Genomic DNA, 20,142 nt, shown 5'->3' with positions numbered 1-20,142 from the left:
GCAGAGTTTGGCCTAATCAGCTGGCAATTATGGGCATCAATTTTATTGGTATCTAAAACTCTCTTTGGAAATGTCTCAGCATTTTTCTGGTGGCAAGGGGTTCCATAGCTCAGCTTTCCTAGAACTAAATGCAGGCATTTGATCAAGAGGTACTGTGACTCAGCCTCCATATTTCAGGCAGAATTTGCTAACCCAGATGTAATAAATAGAAAATATTTATATTTTATATTTTTCCCTTCCCTTCCCTCCCCCCATCCCCTGGCATCTCAAGTATTTTTACTCATCTTCTGTAATTTCTTCTCCTGTTCTCTTTTCATTGGCCCTTATTCCCCGTCCCAACCTGCCAGTGCTTTTCACCCCTCCTTCTAGATCCTTTCACACTCAAACTCTTCCTCTTACTGCAGCTTCCTCCCACTATTCCTTTCTTTTCCCTGGCCCACCATTTTAGAAACACTGCTATACAATTATTAACATTTTACCTACAGTGGTTCAGTCTGCATGTAACATGAAACCATAGTTTAAAACAAACCATGGTTTAATGTGACCTAGAAAATTCCTGTGATCCTCTCCCACTCCTGCTGTGCCGCAAACAAACAAGTCAGAGCCCAACTTGTATTATCCGAACTCCAAGGTTTGCTGCTAACTTTCTACTTGTAGTTTGTTTGTGGGAACAAACTGTGAGTCCTGGTTCAGACAACGTAACAAGCCAGACTCTATCTTGTTTTGTCTGCAGCACAGCAGCAGTAGGAAAGGAGTGCTACAGAAATCATTCACATCAAACCATAGTTTGCATGTTCACAAACTTTCTAACTGCTCGGGGGAAACTGTCAGCAATAACATGTGATGAACAATGCAACTTTGTTAAAAACAAAAAGACAAATAGAAAAGGGAAAACTAGGTCTGGAATTGGGATTGGGGCATACATAGTGTCTAGAGACAAAAAGCAGCCAGGCTGTGGGCTAGGGGACCAAGAGGGAGAGATAACCAAACATTGTTTAGGAGTAATTCCTGAAACACAACCTCCCAGGAAGTCTGAAATACCTGTTCCAAATGCTTCTACCACCTGTGCATACACAGGACCTCCTGGATGGTAGATGTTGTGTCCAAGACTGTCCATATCCAAATGGAAAAGCACCGAGGCGAACAGATGTTGCGCAATGGAACTCTTGCCACTACCAGACCCTCCTGTCAGCCCAATAACGTAGGGGTGGCAAGGGACACCTGGATCTTTCTGGGTTGGTGAAGGAGAGAGTTGTTTGGGGAAACAGACACAATTATGCACATCCCGAGTTTTGTTGTTATAGCTGTTGCTGCTCACTCTGAGCCACTCTAAGACGTTACAGCAGAGACGTGGCAGCCATTGTTCCGTGGGCACATCCTAAGGCACTGCTATAACCCGAAAGGCCTGTCACCAGACAAACTTCTGCTCATGTTGACTCAGACGGACATTTCAAGTTCTGCACTCTCTTCTGTGGGCAGCATCCTCTTATCTGAGGAGTTTGTCTGTCGCTGCCTGTGTTACTCAAGTACCACACTCAGTGGCGGAGCATAGCCCAGAGCGGCGCGCGCATCCTGCTGCCAGGGTGCAGCAAGCTGTTCACGGGCACAGAGCGAGCCGCCCATGGCGGACATTTGGCGAGCCACCCGCCCGCGACTCCCAAGCCTCCCCCAAGCTGTCAAAACAAAGGAGGAAGGGGGGAATAGCGCTGGCAAAGCGGCACAGCTCCCCCCCTTACCCTGATGGCTCGGGGTAGGCTTGGAGTCACGGTTGGGCGGCGTGCCGAATGTCACCCCCCTCCAATAATGACACACAGAGTGGCCCTGCCCCACCGCTCCCCCCTTCCTACGCCCCTGACCACACTTGATGACACATGAGGACCCTGATCTTGCATGTATGCTCCCCACCCTTGAGTCCTCTAATCCCTTTCAAGCAGCACACAGAGGAGGAAAGGTGGAAAGGGAAAGACAGAGAGAAAGAAACAGTGGCGAGAGTTCATAAGCTGGGGAAGGGAGGATGTTAAACTAACTCACCTCCAGTCTCTGCCCACTTAGCAGGCCAGACAAAAAGCGGCCTTCCTGGCTGAAAATCTGAATTTGCTCCTTACCCTATATGTGTCATCTTTTCTCCCTACACCTCGTTATTCTTGCAAGTAAGCCTTCTCCTGGAGATCCAACAACTCCCCCATCTAGCCAACCCATAACGTATCCAGTTCATTGCCACAAGATATTACTCACATGTGGGCAGCGTAACAGAGTCCCAAGCAGTCTGTACCGCAGGCTAGAAGAGCTGATCTTCTCTTCCTCATTCCTGCCATGCTGGGGGTCAAGAGCCAGCTTGATGATGTGGACAGCCAGCTCAGGGAGACCCTGCAACAGAGCATGGGTCAGTGAGGAAGGAGAAGCAACAGTGAGAAAGGAAACCAGAGGGCCTTTTCTCTACTGCAGTTTGGCAACCAGCCGCAGGGTGGGTTCTGCTGCTCCTTGAAACACAGCCTGCACCTAAACTTACTCAAACAAAATCAGGCTTGTCTGCTGCACATTAGCAGATCGCTAGTTAACTTCCTGGCTCCATCATTCCCAGCGACTAACACGGATGTGAATCTGAAGTTCACCTATAAGCAGGTTTTGAAAAGAGGTGAGAATCCCTCCTTTGACCCATTGCTTAGTTATTGTATTTACATCCTACATTTATTACAACAGTCCTATGAGGTAGGGATCATGACTGGCCCAAGGTCGCCCAAGTGTATTTCATGATGGAATAAGGATTAGAGCCCGGGTCCCATCAGTCCCAGTCTTGACACTCCCACCCACCACACTATACTGCCTCTCCCCGGTGACTGGGGACTGGTTTCTCTGCCCCAGTGGTGAGAAATGGGTAGCGAAATTATGTTCAATATTTTGAAATGTCTAAGACAACAAACTAGGACAGGAGACTTAAAAAAAATAAAATCAACACCCCACCAAATGCTTGAGATATGTATAGTTGTGCAACTTTAGAGACCTTAAGCTCTTTTACATACAGAATGAAAAATACTTCTTCACCCAATGCACCTTTGACCTTATGGAATTCATTGCCCAGGATGATGCAGTGCCCGCTAAAAGACAGGGGTTCTTAAGAGAATTAAGTAAATGCAAGAGCAGCCGATTGGTGGTTACTAAACCCACATCGTTAGAAACAGAACTTCCATTTTCAGAGGCAATATACAGCCAACTACCAGTTGCAGTAAACATAGGGATGGGTGTTGCTTTATGCCCTCTGTTGCATTTATCAAATCAGGGTTGAAAAAGTCTAAAAGGACATCTAGTCCAACTCTGGCAGGGATATCTATGTTCTCAGTTCAGATTGCTACGAGCATAGAGCTGAAAGAGGCCCTTATACAGAGCAGTTTGAGATTTGTCTCAAGAAAGTGAGCCAGGCTACGTACTGAAAAAAGAAGGCCAAAAGTTTCCTACAGTAGCCACTTGGATTAAGGGGATTAAATTCCAAACTGGAAATATTTCTGAGCAGATATGCCGAGGCATATACATGGCCACTCTTGATAAACAGGCAGCCAAGCCACATCGCTTGTTTGCCTGACCCAGCTGGACCATTCGTATGCCCCAAGAACAAATCTCTGAGCAAAAATCATTGTGATTCAAAGGAAAATAAACACAAGCAGTGCCAGAACACTGGGCTGACTGAGAGACTACGTGTTAGGAATGGAGGTCAAAATTAGCAGATGGCACTCACCATTGCAGGATGCTAGCAAGAATGGATTTAAAAAGAGATGACATAAATATATGGAGCCTCTGCCTGTCCATGGCAGAAAAGCCTCTGTTTATTTCATGCACCCCTAAACTTCTCGATGATCAGATTTGTTTACAAGGCAGGGGCTCCCAGCACACTTACATTTTCCACCCTCCTCCTGTTGACGGCAAGACCACCCTTGAGGGTCTCTTCGCTGACTATGATGCACTTCAGTTTGCAGTCAGTGATGGATGGGCCAAAGTAGTCAAACAGGGGGGAGATTTCATACCGCAAGGAGGGCTTGATATCCACCAGGAATTCACTGAGCTGAGCCACACGCTGCTCAAAGGGCAAGATCAGCTCTTTCAGCATCTTGGCTGCAGGTGGCGAAAGAAGGAAGAGGAAAAGATGACATTTTTAGGAATGCGCAAAGAGCCCAGTAAGTTCTCCCACATGTGCTGCAAAGATGCCTCTCACACACCAGTTAATCTAGCTGCCAACATCCAACATAGTATCTGTCAGGCACAAGGATGCTATCACACCAAGCGGCTTACAGAAAAGGGCAAACTGTCCATCACAGACAGACATATTTTGATCCTGATAAGTCCTGCCACCTCACTGTGTCTGCTGCTGTGTGTAAGAGGCACCCAAAGCAATACTGGAAAAACAAAATCTCAGGCTTGTTAAAAATATGTACAGGTGAAACTCAAAAATTAGAATATCGTGGAAAGGTTCATTTCTTTCAGTAATTCAACTTAAAAGGTGAAACTAATATATGAGATAGACTCATGACATGCAAAGCAAGATAAGTCAAGCCTTTGTTTGTTATCATTGTGATGATTATGGCGTACAGCTGATGAGAACCCCAAATTAACAATTTCAACTTTGGGGTTTTCATCAGCTGTACGCCGTAATCTTCACAATTATAACAAACAAAGGCTTGACATATCTCGCTTTGCATGTCGTGAGTCTGTCTCATATATTAAACTCCAGTAGCTAATGAAAACAATTGCTTACATAAATGGACTTTTCCACGATATTCTAATTTTTCATGTTTCACCTGTAAGTTTGAGGGGTTGCTTGTTTTGCTCAGCTAGCAATTAAAAGGTTTGTCTTGCTCATAAGAGCTTTTCCACATCAGAGTAACATAGGTGCATCTGTGATGAATCCAAAGAAGTATGTGAGCTCTGTTATAGCTCCCACTTACAGTTCTCCAGTGCTTGCTTTTCCTTTTCCTGTCTTGTTGCCTATATGTGCGCAGGGCTTGGGACAAACAAATGAGAACTAAAGTGCAAGATCTCGACAGGGGCTTTGGCAGCATCACCTTTGCACGCTCTGTCTTTTCCGGTTTGTGTGTGGCCACAGAAAGGGGACATGCAGGATTGGAGGTGGTTCTTTCTATAGTTCAGTGACAGAGCACATGTATGGCAATGCAGAAGATCCCAAGTTCAATCCTTAGCATCTTCAGTTTAAGAAAGATCAGGCAGTAGGTGACGTGAAAGGCCTCCGCTTGAGACCCTGAGGAGCTGGTGTCATTCCTAATAGATAATGTTGGTCTAGAGTAGACAAACAAATAGTTCCACTTGCTATAAGGCAGCTTCCTACCTACAGTTCCTGTCCTGTGCAGCAGAGACAGGGAGGCTGAGCCGTTTGTGCTGTGGTTTCCTCAAGAGGCTTCTACCCCGTTCTACCAAAATCCTTTTCAGATCTGCTTGCTATTCCAACCAAACCAAAGCAAACCTGGAGCTTTTGGGCACAGGGACACTCAACAGTTGCAAACGTCACCAAAACAAATTATGCAAAGCTATTAGAAGCTTTAGAATAATCACCCTGATAAATTATGTTTGGCAGAGTGCCAAACATATTTTTAAGCATCACTGGACTTTTATCCCTTCACCTTTATAAACCGTAGCCAAGTGTGGGTAAAAAAGAGCAACAAACCCAAGGATCCAAGTTCACTTTTTAAGACATTAGTTTTAACAAGTCTGAAAAAATATTTCAGATTCCTAGATATCAGCTGTAAGCTTTGTACGCCCAGGCAATCATGTGTGTAGGATGTTCAAGTCCTATTTTTAAAAACAAGCCTATCCATTTTCTTGGTTTACTGCTTGTGGTTGAGCTTGTGTTTAGATGTACCACTAAGCCAAACTAGCTCTGGGGAGCACAGCAGGACCAGAGGAGGAGCTAAGCAACTGTGATTTTTCCTGTGAGTGTCACTACCTGCATGTTCACATTTATCCATGCCTTGGTTTAATGCAGTGTGTGAACTGGGCCTTTATCTTGTGGCTCAACAGCCTCATTTCCATATTCACATTCTAGCCTCTGAAAAAACAGGAGGATTAAATTTCTGATCTACAAAAAGAGAGAAAACCAAAACTATCCAGGTCATATCAAAACAGAAAAGATGTTGTAGGGTCAAAAATATCCCAGGCATATGAAAGTCTCTGGGTAGTATTTTAGGATTTGGAATATTTCTTCTTCCTGTTGGACCAATTCTTAAACATTTGTTCTTAATGTTTAGATAATCTATATTCTTTTTTCAAGGCCTGAAAATGTAACTAGCTGGTAAGAAATAGTTCCAGTCAGGGCTAGAAAATGTTTTAAGTTCCTAAGGACCAAAATAAATGTTTAGGCAACAAGGGAATTATCCCGCTCACTCTCTCACCCAATTCTGGGGTTTTCCAGCCCTGATTCTAGTCACAGCATGCGCTCATTCAGTGCTGTTGGTTTGTTTAAATGGCATTACGTAAGAACCTACGAAGAGCCTGCTGGATCAGGCCACTAGCCCATCTAGTCCAGCATCCTTTTCTCACAATGGCCAATCAGATACATGTGGGAAACTTGCAATCGTGACAAGAGTGCTCTGCCCTTCTACAGTTTCAGTAGCATTACCACCTCCAACCGTGGAGACACAGCATAGCCATCATGGCTAGTAGCCATCAATAGCTTTATGGGACCTTGGAGAAAGGGCATACATGGTTCAAAGGGACCCACTTTCCAGGAGATCTCTGTCGGAGACGCCCACCAGAAGTCGATTTTCTGCCAACATGCAGCTCACACTCAGAAGGATCTTGTGACCGTTGTGAAGTCTATCGAAAGTGCCCCCTACGACGACATCACTGTAGCTCTGCAGTGGCTCCTCAGTTGAGTTGGTCTCATGCTGTGCGGACAGCTCCTCATCGCTGACTTCTAGCTCATACTCAGGGTATAACAAAACAGAGATGAGATTGGGGCGACAGCTGTAGCAGCTGGTAGCGTAACGCTCCAGCCGCTGCTTGACTGGGTTGGATTGCCCTCCATCTCCGGTTTCAAAGTCAGTAAGCACCACTTCAGGAGGTTGGGAGAGGTTCTGCACAGATCCAAGTGCCGGAGGAGCAGCTCCCTGATTGAGGATGTTGGTAAGCAGCACCCGGACATTGAGGTGGCGATGGATGTCAGCGTTGGCATATAACTTGCTGATAAGGGTGTACACTTCAGATGTAGCAGGGACATACGTGGAACGGGGCTGTGTGGAGCCGGTCAAGCTGAGGCCTGGCTGCAGGTGAATATAGAGCGTGTCTTGTACCAGCCGGGCAGCTGAGGCGAGAATGGGTACCAGGCGCAAGGAAAGTGCTGACAGTGGCGATGTCAGAACCAGCAGGCCTGAGCGGAAAACCGACATGCTGTCCAGCAAACACAGGCACAGGCAGAGGGGGGTGCAAAAGAGAAGAGAGGCAAAGTTAAGTGGGAGGCAGCATGTTATATATAGGGAGACTTTATGCAATAATGCTACCAGAGTCACCATCCCAAAATGAAAAATCAGATCCTGTACCCCGGAAGTACTTTCCCACTAGCAGGGTGGAATTGGGGCTCCCAAATTGAAATCACTAGCATCGGGCAAGTCACACAGTCTCTCACAGCCTAACTTACCTCACAGGGTTGTTGTGAGGCTGCAGTCCTGCTCTGAGTTTATGAAGAGGAAAGGTTGGATTAGCATGCATATACAATAACCTTCACTACTGCCAAAGAAATGCCAATCCCTGTTTTAATTTCCTTCTCCCCTGTCCTACTTTTTTTGCTTGGTTTTTAACTTCAACGTTTACATTTAGTTAATAGGCAATACAGCATGTGCAAATGAGTAACAGCCAACATTTCTTTCTCAATTCCTCTGTGTGTATTAACTCTCAGCTGGCTGGGAGGAAAGTGGTGAAAGACAGAGAAGTGGAAGGGGAAGGTGTCTTAACAAGTAAATACTTCTGCCTCCTCTTCCCAGCAGCAGTGTTGCAGTACTAATGTGTTGACTATATCACATATTTTTTCAACAGCCCAAGCAAGGAAGACTACATACAGTTCCCCAAGACAAAAATGAAAATTTGTTTTGCATTTATTACTTAAATTTTTTGATGTGCAGCCCAATCCCATGTTTGTTTGGAAGTAAGGTCCAGTGGTTTTATTTACTCACATAAAACATTTGTACCCTGCTATTCTTCCCGAATACCCTCGCTGCAACACAACTAAGTTAAAAGGGCTTAGGTAAAGGTAAAGGGACCCCTGACCATTAGGTCCAGTCGTGACCGAATCTGGGGTTGCGGCGCTCATCTCGTGTTACTGTCCAAGGGAGCCAGCGTACAGCTTCTGGGTCATGTGGCCAGCATGACAAAGCCACTTCTGGCAAACCAGAGCAGCGCACGGAAACACCGTTTACCTTCCTGCTGGAGTGGTACCTATTTATCTACTTGCACTATGACGTGCTTTTGAACTGCTAGGTGGGCAGGAGCTGAGACCGAGCAACGGGAGCTCACCCCATCGAGGGGATTCGAACCGCCGACCTTCTGATCTGCAAGCCCCAGGCTCTGTGGTTTAACCCACAGCACCACCAGGGCTTACTCCTATTTAATTCCACTTGGACTGAGATCTAAACATAATAGTAATAAAGATTTCAATAGACATGCCAACTAAAAATAAACTATTCACATACAGTAAGAACTGAAATCCTTAGTATTTTAGTACAGTATATATAATGTTACTGGGATGTACTGTTATGTTGTTTACTAATTTCCAAGTTACGGTACTTTGCAATGGGGCATTAACATTTCAGACAGTTCTTTGAGGAGATCTTTACTACCTGGGTGTCTCTCCTCTCAAACTGTTTCCTGCTCCCAAACAAACAAGATACAGTATAGCTATCACCTACCCTGTCCATTTTAATTTATATGACTCAGGCAGCAATCCTATGAATCTTACCCAGGAGTAAGATCCAGTGAATATAGTGGGGCTTATTTCCTAGTAGACATGTATAAGAATTTGATGTTATTTATTTTCTATCCTAGCAAATCTGCAGACTTAGATTCATTAATCTCAATGGGTCAGCTCTGGTCAACACTCAGCAGCCTCTCAAATCTGAGACTCAGACTAGCATTGGATAAAACCCCATATATTTATTGGCCCCTCTTTCTTCCAGGGGCCTCAAGATGGCATAGGCAGTTCTCCTCCTTGCCTATTTTATCCTGAAAACAACTCTATGAGGTAAGTCGGGCTGAAATATAGCGACTGGCCACAAATTGCTAAGAAACCTTTATGGCAGCCTGGAGATTTGGACCAGTTATCACCCTGGACCACTGCCCAACCATTGGCTCAGCTGGTAGACACTTCATCTCAAGAGTTCATGGGATTATTCCAGCCGCACATTTGGGCAAAAAGATGCCTGCATTGCAGGGGGTTGGACTGGATGATCCTTGTGGTCCCTTCCGACTCTTATGCCACAAGCCCCAAATTTCTAGCTGCTTCGTGGACTCTGCCTCTCCGTTGCCCTCTGGTTGCCTCCCAGATCCACCACCACCACCTCTCGCCTTTCACTCCCTCTGACCTCCATATTCTCACTTGGCTGAAACACCCCAATTTCAAAGATCCTGTCCTTTTCCCCAGCCCAGCATCTATGTTTCGGAAACGTAAGAAACATATTTTCAAAAATACCAAACACAATAGGCCTCTGCTCTGTGAGGTGGGGGCACAATCTACGGGCGACCTGTCAATTAGAGAGAGGCTGCTGCCACCTCTGCAAAAGGAGAGTGTGCGGCGGTTATTTCCTTCCCCCGGGTTTGCTCGCTCCCTCCATTACCCAAGCACTCCCTCCCCGCCCCACGGCTCCCCGAACCGCAGGCCGGCCCCGCCCCATATCCCCCACCCCCCCCCCTCTCGTCTCCCCTCGCTGGCAAGCAGGGAAGAAGGAACGGCGAGGGTCCGGGGTCTCTCACCCACCTGCTGGGAAGCCCCAGCTGAGGCGCCGCGTGATCCGGAAGCGTTTCCTCCCCCAACCGGAAGTGCCTCCCTCACTGACAGAGGGAATAAATTAATAATTAATAATAATAATAATTAAAACCGCAAAAATAACACTGTATTTTAAAAGGAATAGATAGGTTTAGGCGAGACTGGGTTTCATTTCTGTGACCCGAAAACGTTTAAAAGTGGCTAAAGACAGCACAGCGAGCCCGGAATTCTTGAAGGGGGCGGAGCTAACCGGAGAATGGTGGGATTTAGGGAGAGTGGGAGGAGCTGGTTTGCATGTGGGAGGAGCCACAGAGGAAGAGGGTTTTCCCCACCCCCACGTTCGATTCAGTATACTGTAGTACTGTATAGTACTTCCTTGTTTCTGAGGGGGGGAAGAATGCGAGGCGCGTTTGTGGAGGCGAGTTCCGGAGTTTTTAAACAATGCATTGCGTGCAGAATTGTTTCCTTTTGTCCTCCCTCTTCCCACATTCAGCTTCATGTGGTCTGATATTGCGATAAAGGAGTGAAACTTATCCCTGCCTACTTTCTCCAAACCATGCATAATTGTGTATGTTTCTCGTGTTCCCACTTATTAGCCGCCTTTTTTCTAAACTAAAAGGCCCCCAATGTTGTAACATTTCCTCATAAGGGAGTTGTTCGAGCCCCAGGATTATTTTGGTTGCCTTCCCCCCCCCCCAAATTCTATATCCTTTTTGATGTGCATTACCCAAAGTATTCTAAACGTGGCCTCATGTTCCATAGTTTGCATAACATCGTCATATTGGCAGTTTTATTTTCAGACACTTTCATAAAGATCCCTAATACGGAATTGAGGATTTGTTTTTTGTTTTTCAACTGCTGCACAATATGTCTATATTTTCATTCCACCACAACTTTCTTTCCCACTTGGTCTCCAACAGCTCAGATTCTATAAGCTGTTGTGTGCAAATTTACCATATTTTGCCTCATCTCAATTTTTGCCGGAGAAATGTTGGAGGGAATGTTGGCATGATATTTTTGGTGCTCCACACAATCCCTTTTTGTTCTTACTACCTTGAACAAGTTGCTTGTTCCGAAGACCTGCCCATCTCACCACTCACTCATAATTCAGGTTCATTTATGAACAACTTAAATAATACGGGTCCTAATACTGGCCCTGAAATGCTTGGTGCCAATATACTAATGGGAATGCTTCCAAACATGTAGAAAGTTTTCTCACCACTGAGCATCCATCCCTAATAATTCCCAAACATTCCCTCACCCTTTGGATCCAGAAGTAAAGCATGTCAGCAGATTTAACCCTCTGCCCCCAACCCTGCAACAGTTGGGGGAAATAATTTCCTCTTTCTCCCAAAGAAAAAAGTGTGACGACTGTGATGCCTGTGTTCGTCCTGTGGGGGCTCATTCATAAAATGCCAGAGAGAGATCAAACCCAGATGATATGTGAAATAAAGAAAACATTACCTCTGAGACTAGACAGAATGCATTTTATAGCCACTATTAATGTGCAGACTACCACTACATAACTTTTCACAAGGTATAGTTTCCAAACTCTCTTGAACCCAGCAAAACTACTTATGTGATTGTTCTGTGTCAGTCCCCTCCCCTCAGGGGAAGGGCCATAGTTCAGTGGAACAGCATCTGCATTGCATACGGAAGATCCCAGGTTCAATCCGCTGGCATCTCCTGGTAGGAGTGAGAATGTCCACTGTCTGAAATGATGGAGAGCCTTATAAGTCAGTGCTGAAAATACTGAGCTAGATGGATCAAACATAGTGGGAAGGGCAAGCCCCTCTCAGCCAAAAGTACATGGTGTTTAGTACTGGTGACAAAGAAGGCAGTTTGTTTAACATTTATATCTTGCCTTTCCTGCAAAAAGCTCAAGCATATGGTGTTCCCACCTTGTCTCTTGTTTATTGGCACAGTAAACCTGTGAGATAGTTTAAGGCTACAAAGAACAGTCATTGGCCCAAGGTGACCATGGCTGAGCTGGGATTTGAACCTGTCGCTCTCCATTTTCAATGTGCCACTCTGATCACTACACCACATTGGCCCTCAAATTCAGCTTAGGCAAAATCTACTGAGGATGTGCCAATACATATGATGAAATTTATCTAACCATCAAAAAGCAATTCCCTGGCAAATGTAAGAAGAATGCAACATCAAAAGCAGCAAATCAGAGATGTTCAGGGGATGACCAGCTGTTTAAAGACAGTATTTCACCTGAATGGATAAAAAGAAATGACAAAGTATTAGCATTTAATTAGCATTAAAATGTATAACTTACAGTTAACAGAGAAGAGAAAGGATGGGAACCAGAATCATTTGTACTTGATTTTAGTAGGCTGTATTATTATAAGTAGTAGTAAATCTCTCTATACTGCCCTTCACCCGAGGATCACAGGGTGGTCTACAATGAACTCCCAAACCTTTCTGCTTCTCCCACTTCAACCCAATGTTGCACCCTAAGGACTGCTATTTTTTGCCATAATTTTTAAGAAATTATCACCAAATTAATACAAAATCAATACAAATTTAAAAACTAACTTCCCACCCACCCCAGGTGCCCCCTCTATCTCCCACCCTCCTTTGCTGCTCCCAATAAAATAACTTTTCCAACCATCATTTCAAAATACCTTCATCCCTTCTCCCTACACATCACTTGTTCAATTACCAATTTCTGCTACGGCTTTTATACATTGTTATAACCTGTCCTCAGAATAGTCAGGCAGAGTAAATCCTCTCTTTTATCTATCTGTATCAATCATTCATCAATTTTGAAACATTTCCTTCTGATACCTCTTGAGTAAAACTTTGCTTCCTCCCAGACAACATGCACACATTCCTCCCTAACATGGCCTTGAACATCTGACATCCGGCCCCAGTAATCAACAATTCGGCTGGTGCTGCGTTCAGAGGGTGAAAATAAAACCTCTAGATTTTTTTTGTATAAATATATACCGTAATATAAATCCCCCCATTTATCATTGCCAATCTCCCAGCATCACCCCTAAAGGACGACTTTATGATATTTTAATGTGTTAAATCTTACAACTCTAACCCAATTAAACAAATCTTAGTTGATTAATTAATTGTATGGTTTTCAGTTGATTCAGGAAGTGGTCTGGTGGATAAAAGAAGTGTTTGTAAGCTGGGCAGAAGAGGTCTTTTTAAACAGGCGCCTAAAAGCGGGGAGGGGGGAACCCCATTGGAGAGAATTCCAAAGAATTGACACCACCACTGAGAAGGCCCCGTCTGATCTCATGTAGCAACAGGCTGGAGAGCAAGGCTTCTGACGATGGTTTTAAAAGCTAAGGCAGGTCAATATGGATTGGATTAATTAACAGTCTTTTATACCATTGCATCCAAAGTTAAGCAAGTTTCTTAAAAAGCTAAAATGTTGTGTGCTGTTAGATCTACAAATTTGCATCTAACACTCAGGATCTGAATTTTGGATTTGTGCCATGCTTCAACCAACAAACAGTGCACAGTGTTGAACCTAGCAAATGGTAAGACAGAAGTGTGGAAATGATGCCAGCTATTAAAAACAGAAAGAGATGGGGGCAACCTGATTACTACCATAGCAAGCCTGTGGGGCAACAGGACTGTTGGTTGTAGTTCTGTGTTGAGATGCTCACCTGCTGTTCATGCCTATTTATTTATTCAGCCACCCATCCATGTCAGGCTCCATGATCACCAGCTCTTGCCCTTCCAGCTCCCCATGTGTCCCAGTGTTGTGATCCTTTGAGAGAAGGACAAATGGCGGAGCAGTTCTCTCCACTTGGATACCCTTGGTGCTGAGGTACGACTGCAGGGCACTGAGAAACTGTGGGGGGACACACACACAAAAACAGACGAATAATGTAAATTTATTGGTCACCCCTGACTGGAACCTAGTTTTTAAGGGTCCCTTTGTTCCCTTCACAATCTCACTCCAGTTTGTATTTCCTCTTGCAACTGTGGGGAGTACCAGATAAAAGATCAGGGAATATAGCAAGCTGCCTTATATTAAGTCCATCCAGTCTAGTGTTGTCTACTCTGACTGGCAGCCACTCTCCAGGGTTTCAGGCGGGGAGATTCCTAGCCTAGAACCCATTGGTTCCTTCCAATGCTACAATTCTATTATTCCTGCCTGTCCTTGAACTAGATGGCATCGCTGGGGCATGTCACTTATTCCTCACTTTGAAGAAACAAAGCCTTCTTGTTGGCTAGGCACTGTGTAGAGTCCTCAAAGTCAACCGGCAAGCAATAAGAAGGGCTCTGGGGAAGTGGAGTCTTGACAGACAGCATGCCAAGCTCAGAAAGCTCTTGACTTTTAACTTGAGTATCTCTTGAGAGATCAGAGGAAGAGCAAAAGGGGAAAGCAGGATAGTGAAAGGAGAGTGGCACTCTTACGTTTGAGAGTCAATTACCTAATGGAACTTTGTGGTAAAAATGGACCCTGTGAGTGCACGTACAGGGGTGCATGTGTGTGTATGTGTGAGTGCACAAGCACAGCAAACCACAAATCCTCCATCACTACAGATGCAGCAGCCAGCATCTTCACCGCGGGTATGACCTGCTCACCTCACCCCCACCCTTTCGGGCACTATTTGGAGTAAGACGTGCAGATCTTAATCTAGGGCTGTTCAAAATGTGGTGAAGACATTGACTGGTGACTTGTACGGCAGTCCAACAGAGAACGAACAAACCTGCTTTTGTCAAATCCAGTAGATTTTGTCAGTTTGTGACTCCTCAGCGGGCTGCATTTGGCACAGAATCGGGCTGGCCTGCTTTAACTCTTTTTTTTAATGCTAGGTTATTCAGATTACATATTAAGGGACAATTTTTATTTTGCAATTTTTAAACCAGTGTTGCTGTAAGTTAAGGGCGCCTGCCTTTATCCCTTGAGACCAGGGCTCCCCCCCACCCAATCTGGAATGCACTAGTGTGTTCCGGTACCTCTCCCCACACCATGCCTCTGGCTCACGAGAAGAATCTCCCTGGAGCGCAAAGAGGACATCCTCTATGGACACTGGAGAGGGTCTTTTCATGAGCCAGAGGTGCAGCGGGGCTTTGATTGGGCTCTTCAGCCTCCCAGGCTAACAGTGGACACATGGAAAGAAGTCTTCCCTGCCTCAGCTCTGCAAGCCGCCCTGTTTCTCTGGCTTTTGCAAGCAAGCAGAAGGGACAGGGCAGTTTGCAGAGCTGACAGGCAGGGAATAAGCTTCTCCGCGCTTCAGTTCTGCCCATCCATGGAGCTGCCCTGTCTTTCCTGCTTGTGCGCGGAAGCAGGAGGGAAAGGGCAGCGTTCCTGCACCATGTTTTTCCTAGGGGAAAAAAAAACACTGCTTGAGACTGTTATTTCCAGAAGGACAGCCACGTGAATCTTTTGCAGCAAAGTGAATGAGAAGTATTGCGGTGCCTTAAAACAGGGGGTGTCAAATCTATATGGCCTGGCCCACAAAACCACCTGCGGTGGCTGACCACCTCTCTGCTTAAAGGCTACGGATTGTATGTTGGTTGGACTCAGAGCAGACCCACTGAAATTAATTTGGGCATGACTAATTTAGGTCCATTACCGTAATTTCAATTGGTTCACTCGGAGTAAAACTCACGTTGGGTCACGATAATCCTGACCAATTTAAGCTTTCGGGGACCTCAGGCCACTTTATCAAGTGTTGCATCACCACATACTGGGTTTGGTATGTTGCTTCAACAGGGAATGTTGAAGAAAATACAAACATCGGCCTTTCTGCTTACAAGTGGTAGCTTTTGGTGTTTTCTTCTTATTATTTATTAAATTTGTTAAGCACTTTCATCATATCCAAGGCAACCCACAGCAGCTTACAAGCTTTTTATGCATTAAATGTATTAAATTGTCTCTCAAGACATACAGATGCCAAAAATGTATTAAATTGTAAATAATTAGAGGCATTTTTGGGGGGGGGGAAGCTTGTTTTCCGGAGTGGGCTGGGGTTATGCTGTGCTCTGCCCATTTTTTCAAAGGCACTCTTTTTCTGTTAACTCTCTGGGTGTTTCAGAGCAAATTCCAAATAAAACCTTGCTCCCCATTCCCCAACAAGAGCCCTCTTACCAGCTCTCTGTTCTGCAAACGGTCCAGCATCTTCCACTGCTCATGCTGGGTGGGTTTCTTAAGGACCCAGCCCTGCACCGGCAGACACAGGAGACTGAGGAAGGTGAATAGCAGAAGCAAGTGCATCCCTCTTCTTGCAATAGCTGCCTTTGAGAAGGAGTAGCTGGGAAATAAAACATGGCAAGTCACAGCCAGAGAGGCAGGAGAAGTAGAAGATGCCACATCACCAGTTGGAACTGGCAACAGGAAGGTCCCAGTGGGCCAGCTCACAGTTGGGTTTGTGGCAAAGGAGAAGATGCAGCCAAGCTTTCAAATCTGAGCTGGGGCTGACCCGCAGAACATGTTCAGTCATTTAAAAGTGCCAAGTAAATCATAATGTCTCTGAGCATGTGAAGAGTACAACTCCCCCACTCTAACACACAAATACCGAGAATAGCACAAGACTATGGCATAATATCCAGTCCAATATCTATTCTTTTACATTTCTTAACGCCAAGTCTTGCACTTGAAGCATGTGGGGTTTTAGTAATTAGTTAATCTACATGTGAAGAGTGCATTTCTCTCTCACACCCATTTGATAACAACAAAGGTCTGCTACAGCCTCAGCGCAGGACTTGTTAAATAAGAATCAGCCTGCAGTCTAGGTTCTGTTCTTAAACTAAGAACCATTATGGGGGAAGGGGCAATCCTCAATCAACTCAAATTAAGTCTAAATACGTCCAAGCTTAAACAACCAATCATTGCCTCCCTGCTTACTCCTGCCTCCATCTCTGTCCCCTTCCTTGGTTTCCCTTGTGTTGAATTTTAGATTTTAAGCAATTTTGACCTAGCCTCTAGTACACACAGCAAAGTATTGTGTACACTGATGGCAGCATCATAATCTAATCAGGAGTTTTAGCAATTTAAATGAAATCACGACGATTATTTCCATTGATGGAAGTTGCTGCTTGCTTTTAAAAATAAATGAATTTGGAGCCTTGCTGGTAACATTTTAGGGCAACTGTTAGAGAGAAGCACTCATTTACCAAAGCAATAGTTCAAACTCCACATTTTCCTTAAATGTTTCGTCAGCTTCCAACACCCCCTCCCAATGCAATAAGTATGAATTTGAATTTACTGCAAACAAAATCAATTTTAGGTGACCTTGCTTGATATCTCCCCCCCCCCAAAATCATTTCTACTCTGCTCTGCTTTGCCATTAGGATTCCCGTTGTGCTAACTGACAACTCTCAATGAAGGGATCCTTGCAAAAAGAGACAGGGAATCCGTACCTCTTTCTCCCGTTTTGTGTTTCAGGATGCAAAGTCTGCGAAGTATGGAGCAAACACCTTTCCCCCCACTCTTTTTATGTAGTTCTGCAGCTAGAGTGGGAGGGGAGCGAAAGAGCAAAGGAATCGCTGCCTGTTCCAGCTGGCATTCCCTGTGTTTGGAAGTACGTGCTGTACCACTGCTGCCCCCCATCCCCGGTGATTCTGTAGCCCCCTCAATACTTCTTAAAAGCTTCCCTTCGTTCCTAAGGCCTTCGATGGCACTTCACGTCTAATCTCAGAGCAATGCTAATGCATTTTTATTTTATTTTTACTTTTTAAAGATGCAACCCTTGAAGGGCTCTTGCCAAGCTGCTCTGCGTAGGCTGGCGTCACAGCCACGACCCTCCCCATCACAGACCACCCCACCTGCTGCCTTGTAAACAAAGAGCGCATATTCTCTATATATGCTACAACGGCAGCAAGAATATTAATAGCTAGAAATTGGAAAAGTGAAAAAAGTGTCAGGGAGAGCCAGATACAGTGGTACCTCGGGTTACATACACTTCAGGTTACATACTCCGCTAACCCAGAAATAACGCTTCAGGTTAAGAACTTTGCTTCAGGATAGGAACAGAAATCGTGCTCTGGCAGCACAGCAACAGTAGGAGGTCCCATTCAGAGCTGTCAACTTTCCCTTTTTTTGCATTGGGAAACGGCGCTGGAATAAGGGAATTTCCCGCAAAAAAAGGGAAAGTTGACATTCCTTCCCCTCTCTTCTTTCTCCCTCTTTTAGGACTGGCATTGCCCACCTTGCCGTGGCATCTGCAACTGTAGCATCTGCAGGCAGCGGGAAGGACGATGTGCTACAGGTGACAACTATGGTCCCATTAGCTAAAGTTAAGAACAGTTTCAGGTTAAGAACGGACCTCCAGAACGAATTAAGTACGTAACCAGAGGCACCACTGTAGTTGATTGGTGCCATGGTAGGATGACTGGATGAGGTCCTCCCATGTTAGAGAAAATGTCTGTTTGCATCCTGCCAAGTCTGGGCTGGCTTCTGCCTGGCATATTCAGGCAGCGGGGCCATTTTGGCTTGTTGAGAACAGAGGCCCAATATAAAGGGAGGCCAGCACACAGCAGATGGCTCAAGCCAATGAGCCAAGCCCCATACTGAATAGAGAGGGTGAAACAGTCCCAGTCACTGCCTCTGACTGTGGGTGGGAGAGTTTCCTTCCAAGACACCCCCCCCACAAGATGCATTAGCTCTTGATCGTGAGGTTTATATTTATTTATTATACAGAAATTCCCAAAGGTGTCTGCAAACTAAGAGATCATGGTGCAATGCAGCTCCTTGAACTTAAGCAATGCCAACTTGTCCATAGGATGATTGTACTGGGTGCAATTCCACATCACTCAATAGGGCTGGGCGATATCAGCTTTTCAACATCGCAAGAAGCAGCATTCAATTAAGCCGGCCCATCAGTGCAAGGATTATTGCTAGCACTACAGGATTCCCCGTGTCTCCACCATGTGCTCCAGAGGATCATGGTAACCCCTAGATTTAGGGGAGCAGTGCACACAGGGGGGAGGCTGAAAGATCTGTGGTACAAGCAATGATCCTTGCATCAATGCAACTACTGACTTAAACACACCCCAGTTGCAATTAAGTGGTTGATGGGGTGGAACAGTGCCAGTGAAGGGTGTAACTTGTATGGAATCTAGACACATATAAAAAACGTCATGAAGATGCTTTAAAAAAAATTGTTTTGAAAAATATATATTGAATGTCATAGCTCGCCATCGCCATCTAGTGTCACATTTGTAAAATGCACTTTATAACACACTTAAAACGTTTTATTTGCAAAGCCCCAAACCCCGAAACAGCTAATCAGCACGATTTATCCGGAACTCAGGTTGTCTTTTTAATAAAGCATAATAAAGTACACCGACCCCTCATGACGGCCTCTCTTCTGGCACAAGAGGGCACATTTTTATACAGGTATTAAACCAGAAATAATTATTCGGAGATCAGACATCTTTGTGAACAATATATATATATATATACATACGCATGTAAACTTACCCCTGAGTCACTCAGGGACATTAAAGGCACTGAGCAAAGTTAAGACAGGCGGAGGAAGGGAATTCTCCTGAGGGAAAAGGGAATGGTCTGAAGCAGGGCTTTTTTCAGGCAGAACTCAGGTGGCACCTCTCAGGTGGGCGCCACTGCCATTCTAAGAGAACAAGGGAGGTGTTCGGGGTGAGTTCCGGCACCTCTTTTTCTAGAAAAGTAGCACTGGTCTTAAGGCACGTGAGGCTATCGCCTTGCTGAAGCTAAGCAGGTCTGGGTCTGATTGGTGCCTGGAAGGGAGGCCACATGGGAGCCTCGGCTTCCATGTTGGGGTATAAATGTAATGCAGGGAAAGACAGGAGGCAAAGAACCCCGGAGGGAAATCTGCCCTGGCCGGCTTGGCCTTCCTCCTACATAGCTTACCAGAAGGGGCTCACCTTCCCTCTTTCATTGCTACCTGGGCTTTCTAACCCTACAAGCCATAAATTTCTGAGGAAGAAGCAAGGCAACCCTTCAATGCTATTCCTCAAACCTCACTTCATGCTCACCACATCCCCATGATTCCAAAATGACAATGTTACTGATGAGGCCTGTTCCCTTTCCCAAGGATAAATCAACCTTTCCCCTCCCTACCCAAGCGTTTCTGGAAGAAGGCGCCCAATCACCTCATTTGGGCTGTTAAATGAACCCCAATGAGCAATGGATTTGTTGTCAAAGATGCCATGTGTATTTTTTATGTGTAGAAAAAGGCACCTAATAAATTCAATAGGCT

The 20,142-nt window shown here is 45.2% G+C and overlaps 1 protein-coding gene and 1 long non-coding RNA gene across 4 annotated transcripts; both read right to left on the bottom strand.

Annotated features, from left to right (window-relative positions):
- Positions 1 to 690: 690 nt before the first annotated feature.
- Positions 691 to 10,051, bottom strand: COASY (Coenzyme A synthase). 3 transcript variants are annotated; one of them, XM_033169491.1, is made up of 5 exons: positions 9,680 to 9,826; positions 6,722 to 7,389; positions 3,890 to 4,104; positions 2,236 to 2,367; positions 691 to 1,231 (listed from the first exon to the last, which is right to left on the bottom strand). In XM_033169491.1, exons 2-5 carry the CDS (start codon positions 7,386 to 7,388, stop codon positions 776 to 778), a joined length of 1,470 nt encoding a protein of 489 aa, XP_033025382.1. In that variant the 5' UTR covers position 7,389; positions 9,680 to 9,826; the 3' UTR covers positions 691 to 775. The 3 variants fall into 3 exon arrangements, with proteins under 3 accessions (XP_033025382.1, XP_033025380.1, XP_033025381.1); XM_033169489.1 differs by lacking the exon at positions 9,680 to 9,826 and adding an exon at positions 7,637 to 8,069; XM_033169490.1 differs by lacking the exon at positions 9,680 to 9,826 and adding an exon at positions 9,965 to 10,051 and having other exon boundaries at positions 694 to 1,231.
- A 1,937-nt stretch (positions 10,052 to 11,988) lies between these two features.
- On the bottom strand, positions 11,989 to 16,339 carry LOC117059041. Its single transcript, XR_004427887.1, has 3 exons — positions 16,050 to 16,339; positions 13,612 to 13,799; positions 11,989 to 12,196 (listed from the first exon to the last, which is right to left on the bottom strand). It is a non-coding gene; the product is annotated as an uncharacterized LOC117059041 (long non-coding RNA).
- Between the last annotated feature and the right edge of the window lie 3,803 nt (positions 16,340 to 20,142).

This window comes from Lacerta agilis, chromosome 14 (assembly GCF_009819535.1).
Source record: "Lacerta agilis isolate rLacAgi1 chromosome 14, rLacAgi1.pri, whole genome shotgun sequence".
Taxonomy (NCBI): domain Eukaryota; kingdom Metazoa; phylum Chordata; class Lepidosauria; order Squamata; family Lacertidae; genus Lacerta; species Lacerta agilis.
The sequence above is the reverse complement of the archived record's forward strand: the minus strand, read 5'-3'. Positions and strand labels throughout refer to the sequence as shown.

Excerpts from the sequence above, each read along its gene's own strand:
- COASY (XM_033169489.1), bottom strand. The coding sequence starts at position 7,707 with ATGCATGCTAATCCAACCTTTCCTCTTCATAAACTCAGAGCAGGACTG. Across the intron at positions 4,105-6,721 it reads CGACAGAGATCTCCTGGAAA|CCAAGATGCTGAAAGAGCTG; the intron begins GTGGGTCCCTTT and ends CGCCACCTGCAG. Across the intron at positions 1,232-2,235 it reads CTCTGTTACGCTGCCCACAT|AAAGATCCAGGTGTCCCTTG; the intron begins GTGAGTAATATC and ends TCACCAACCCAG.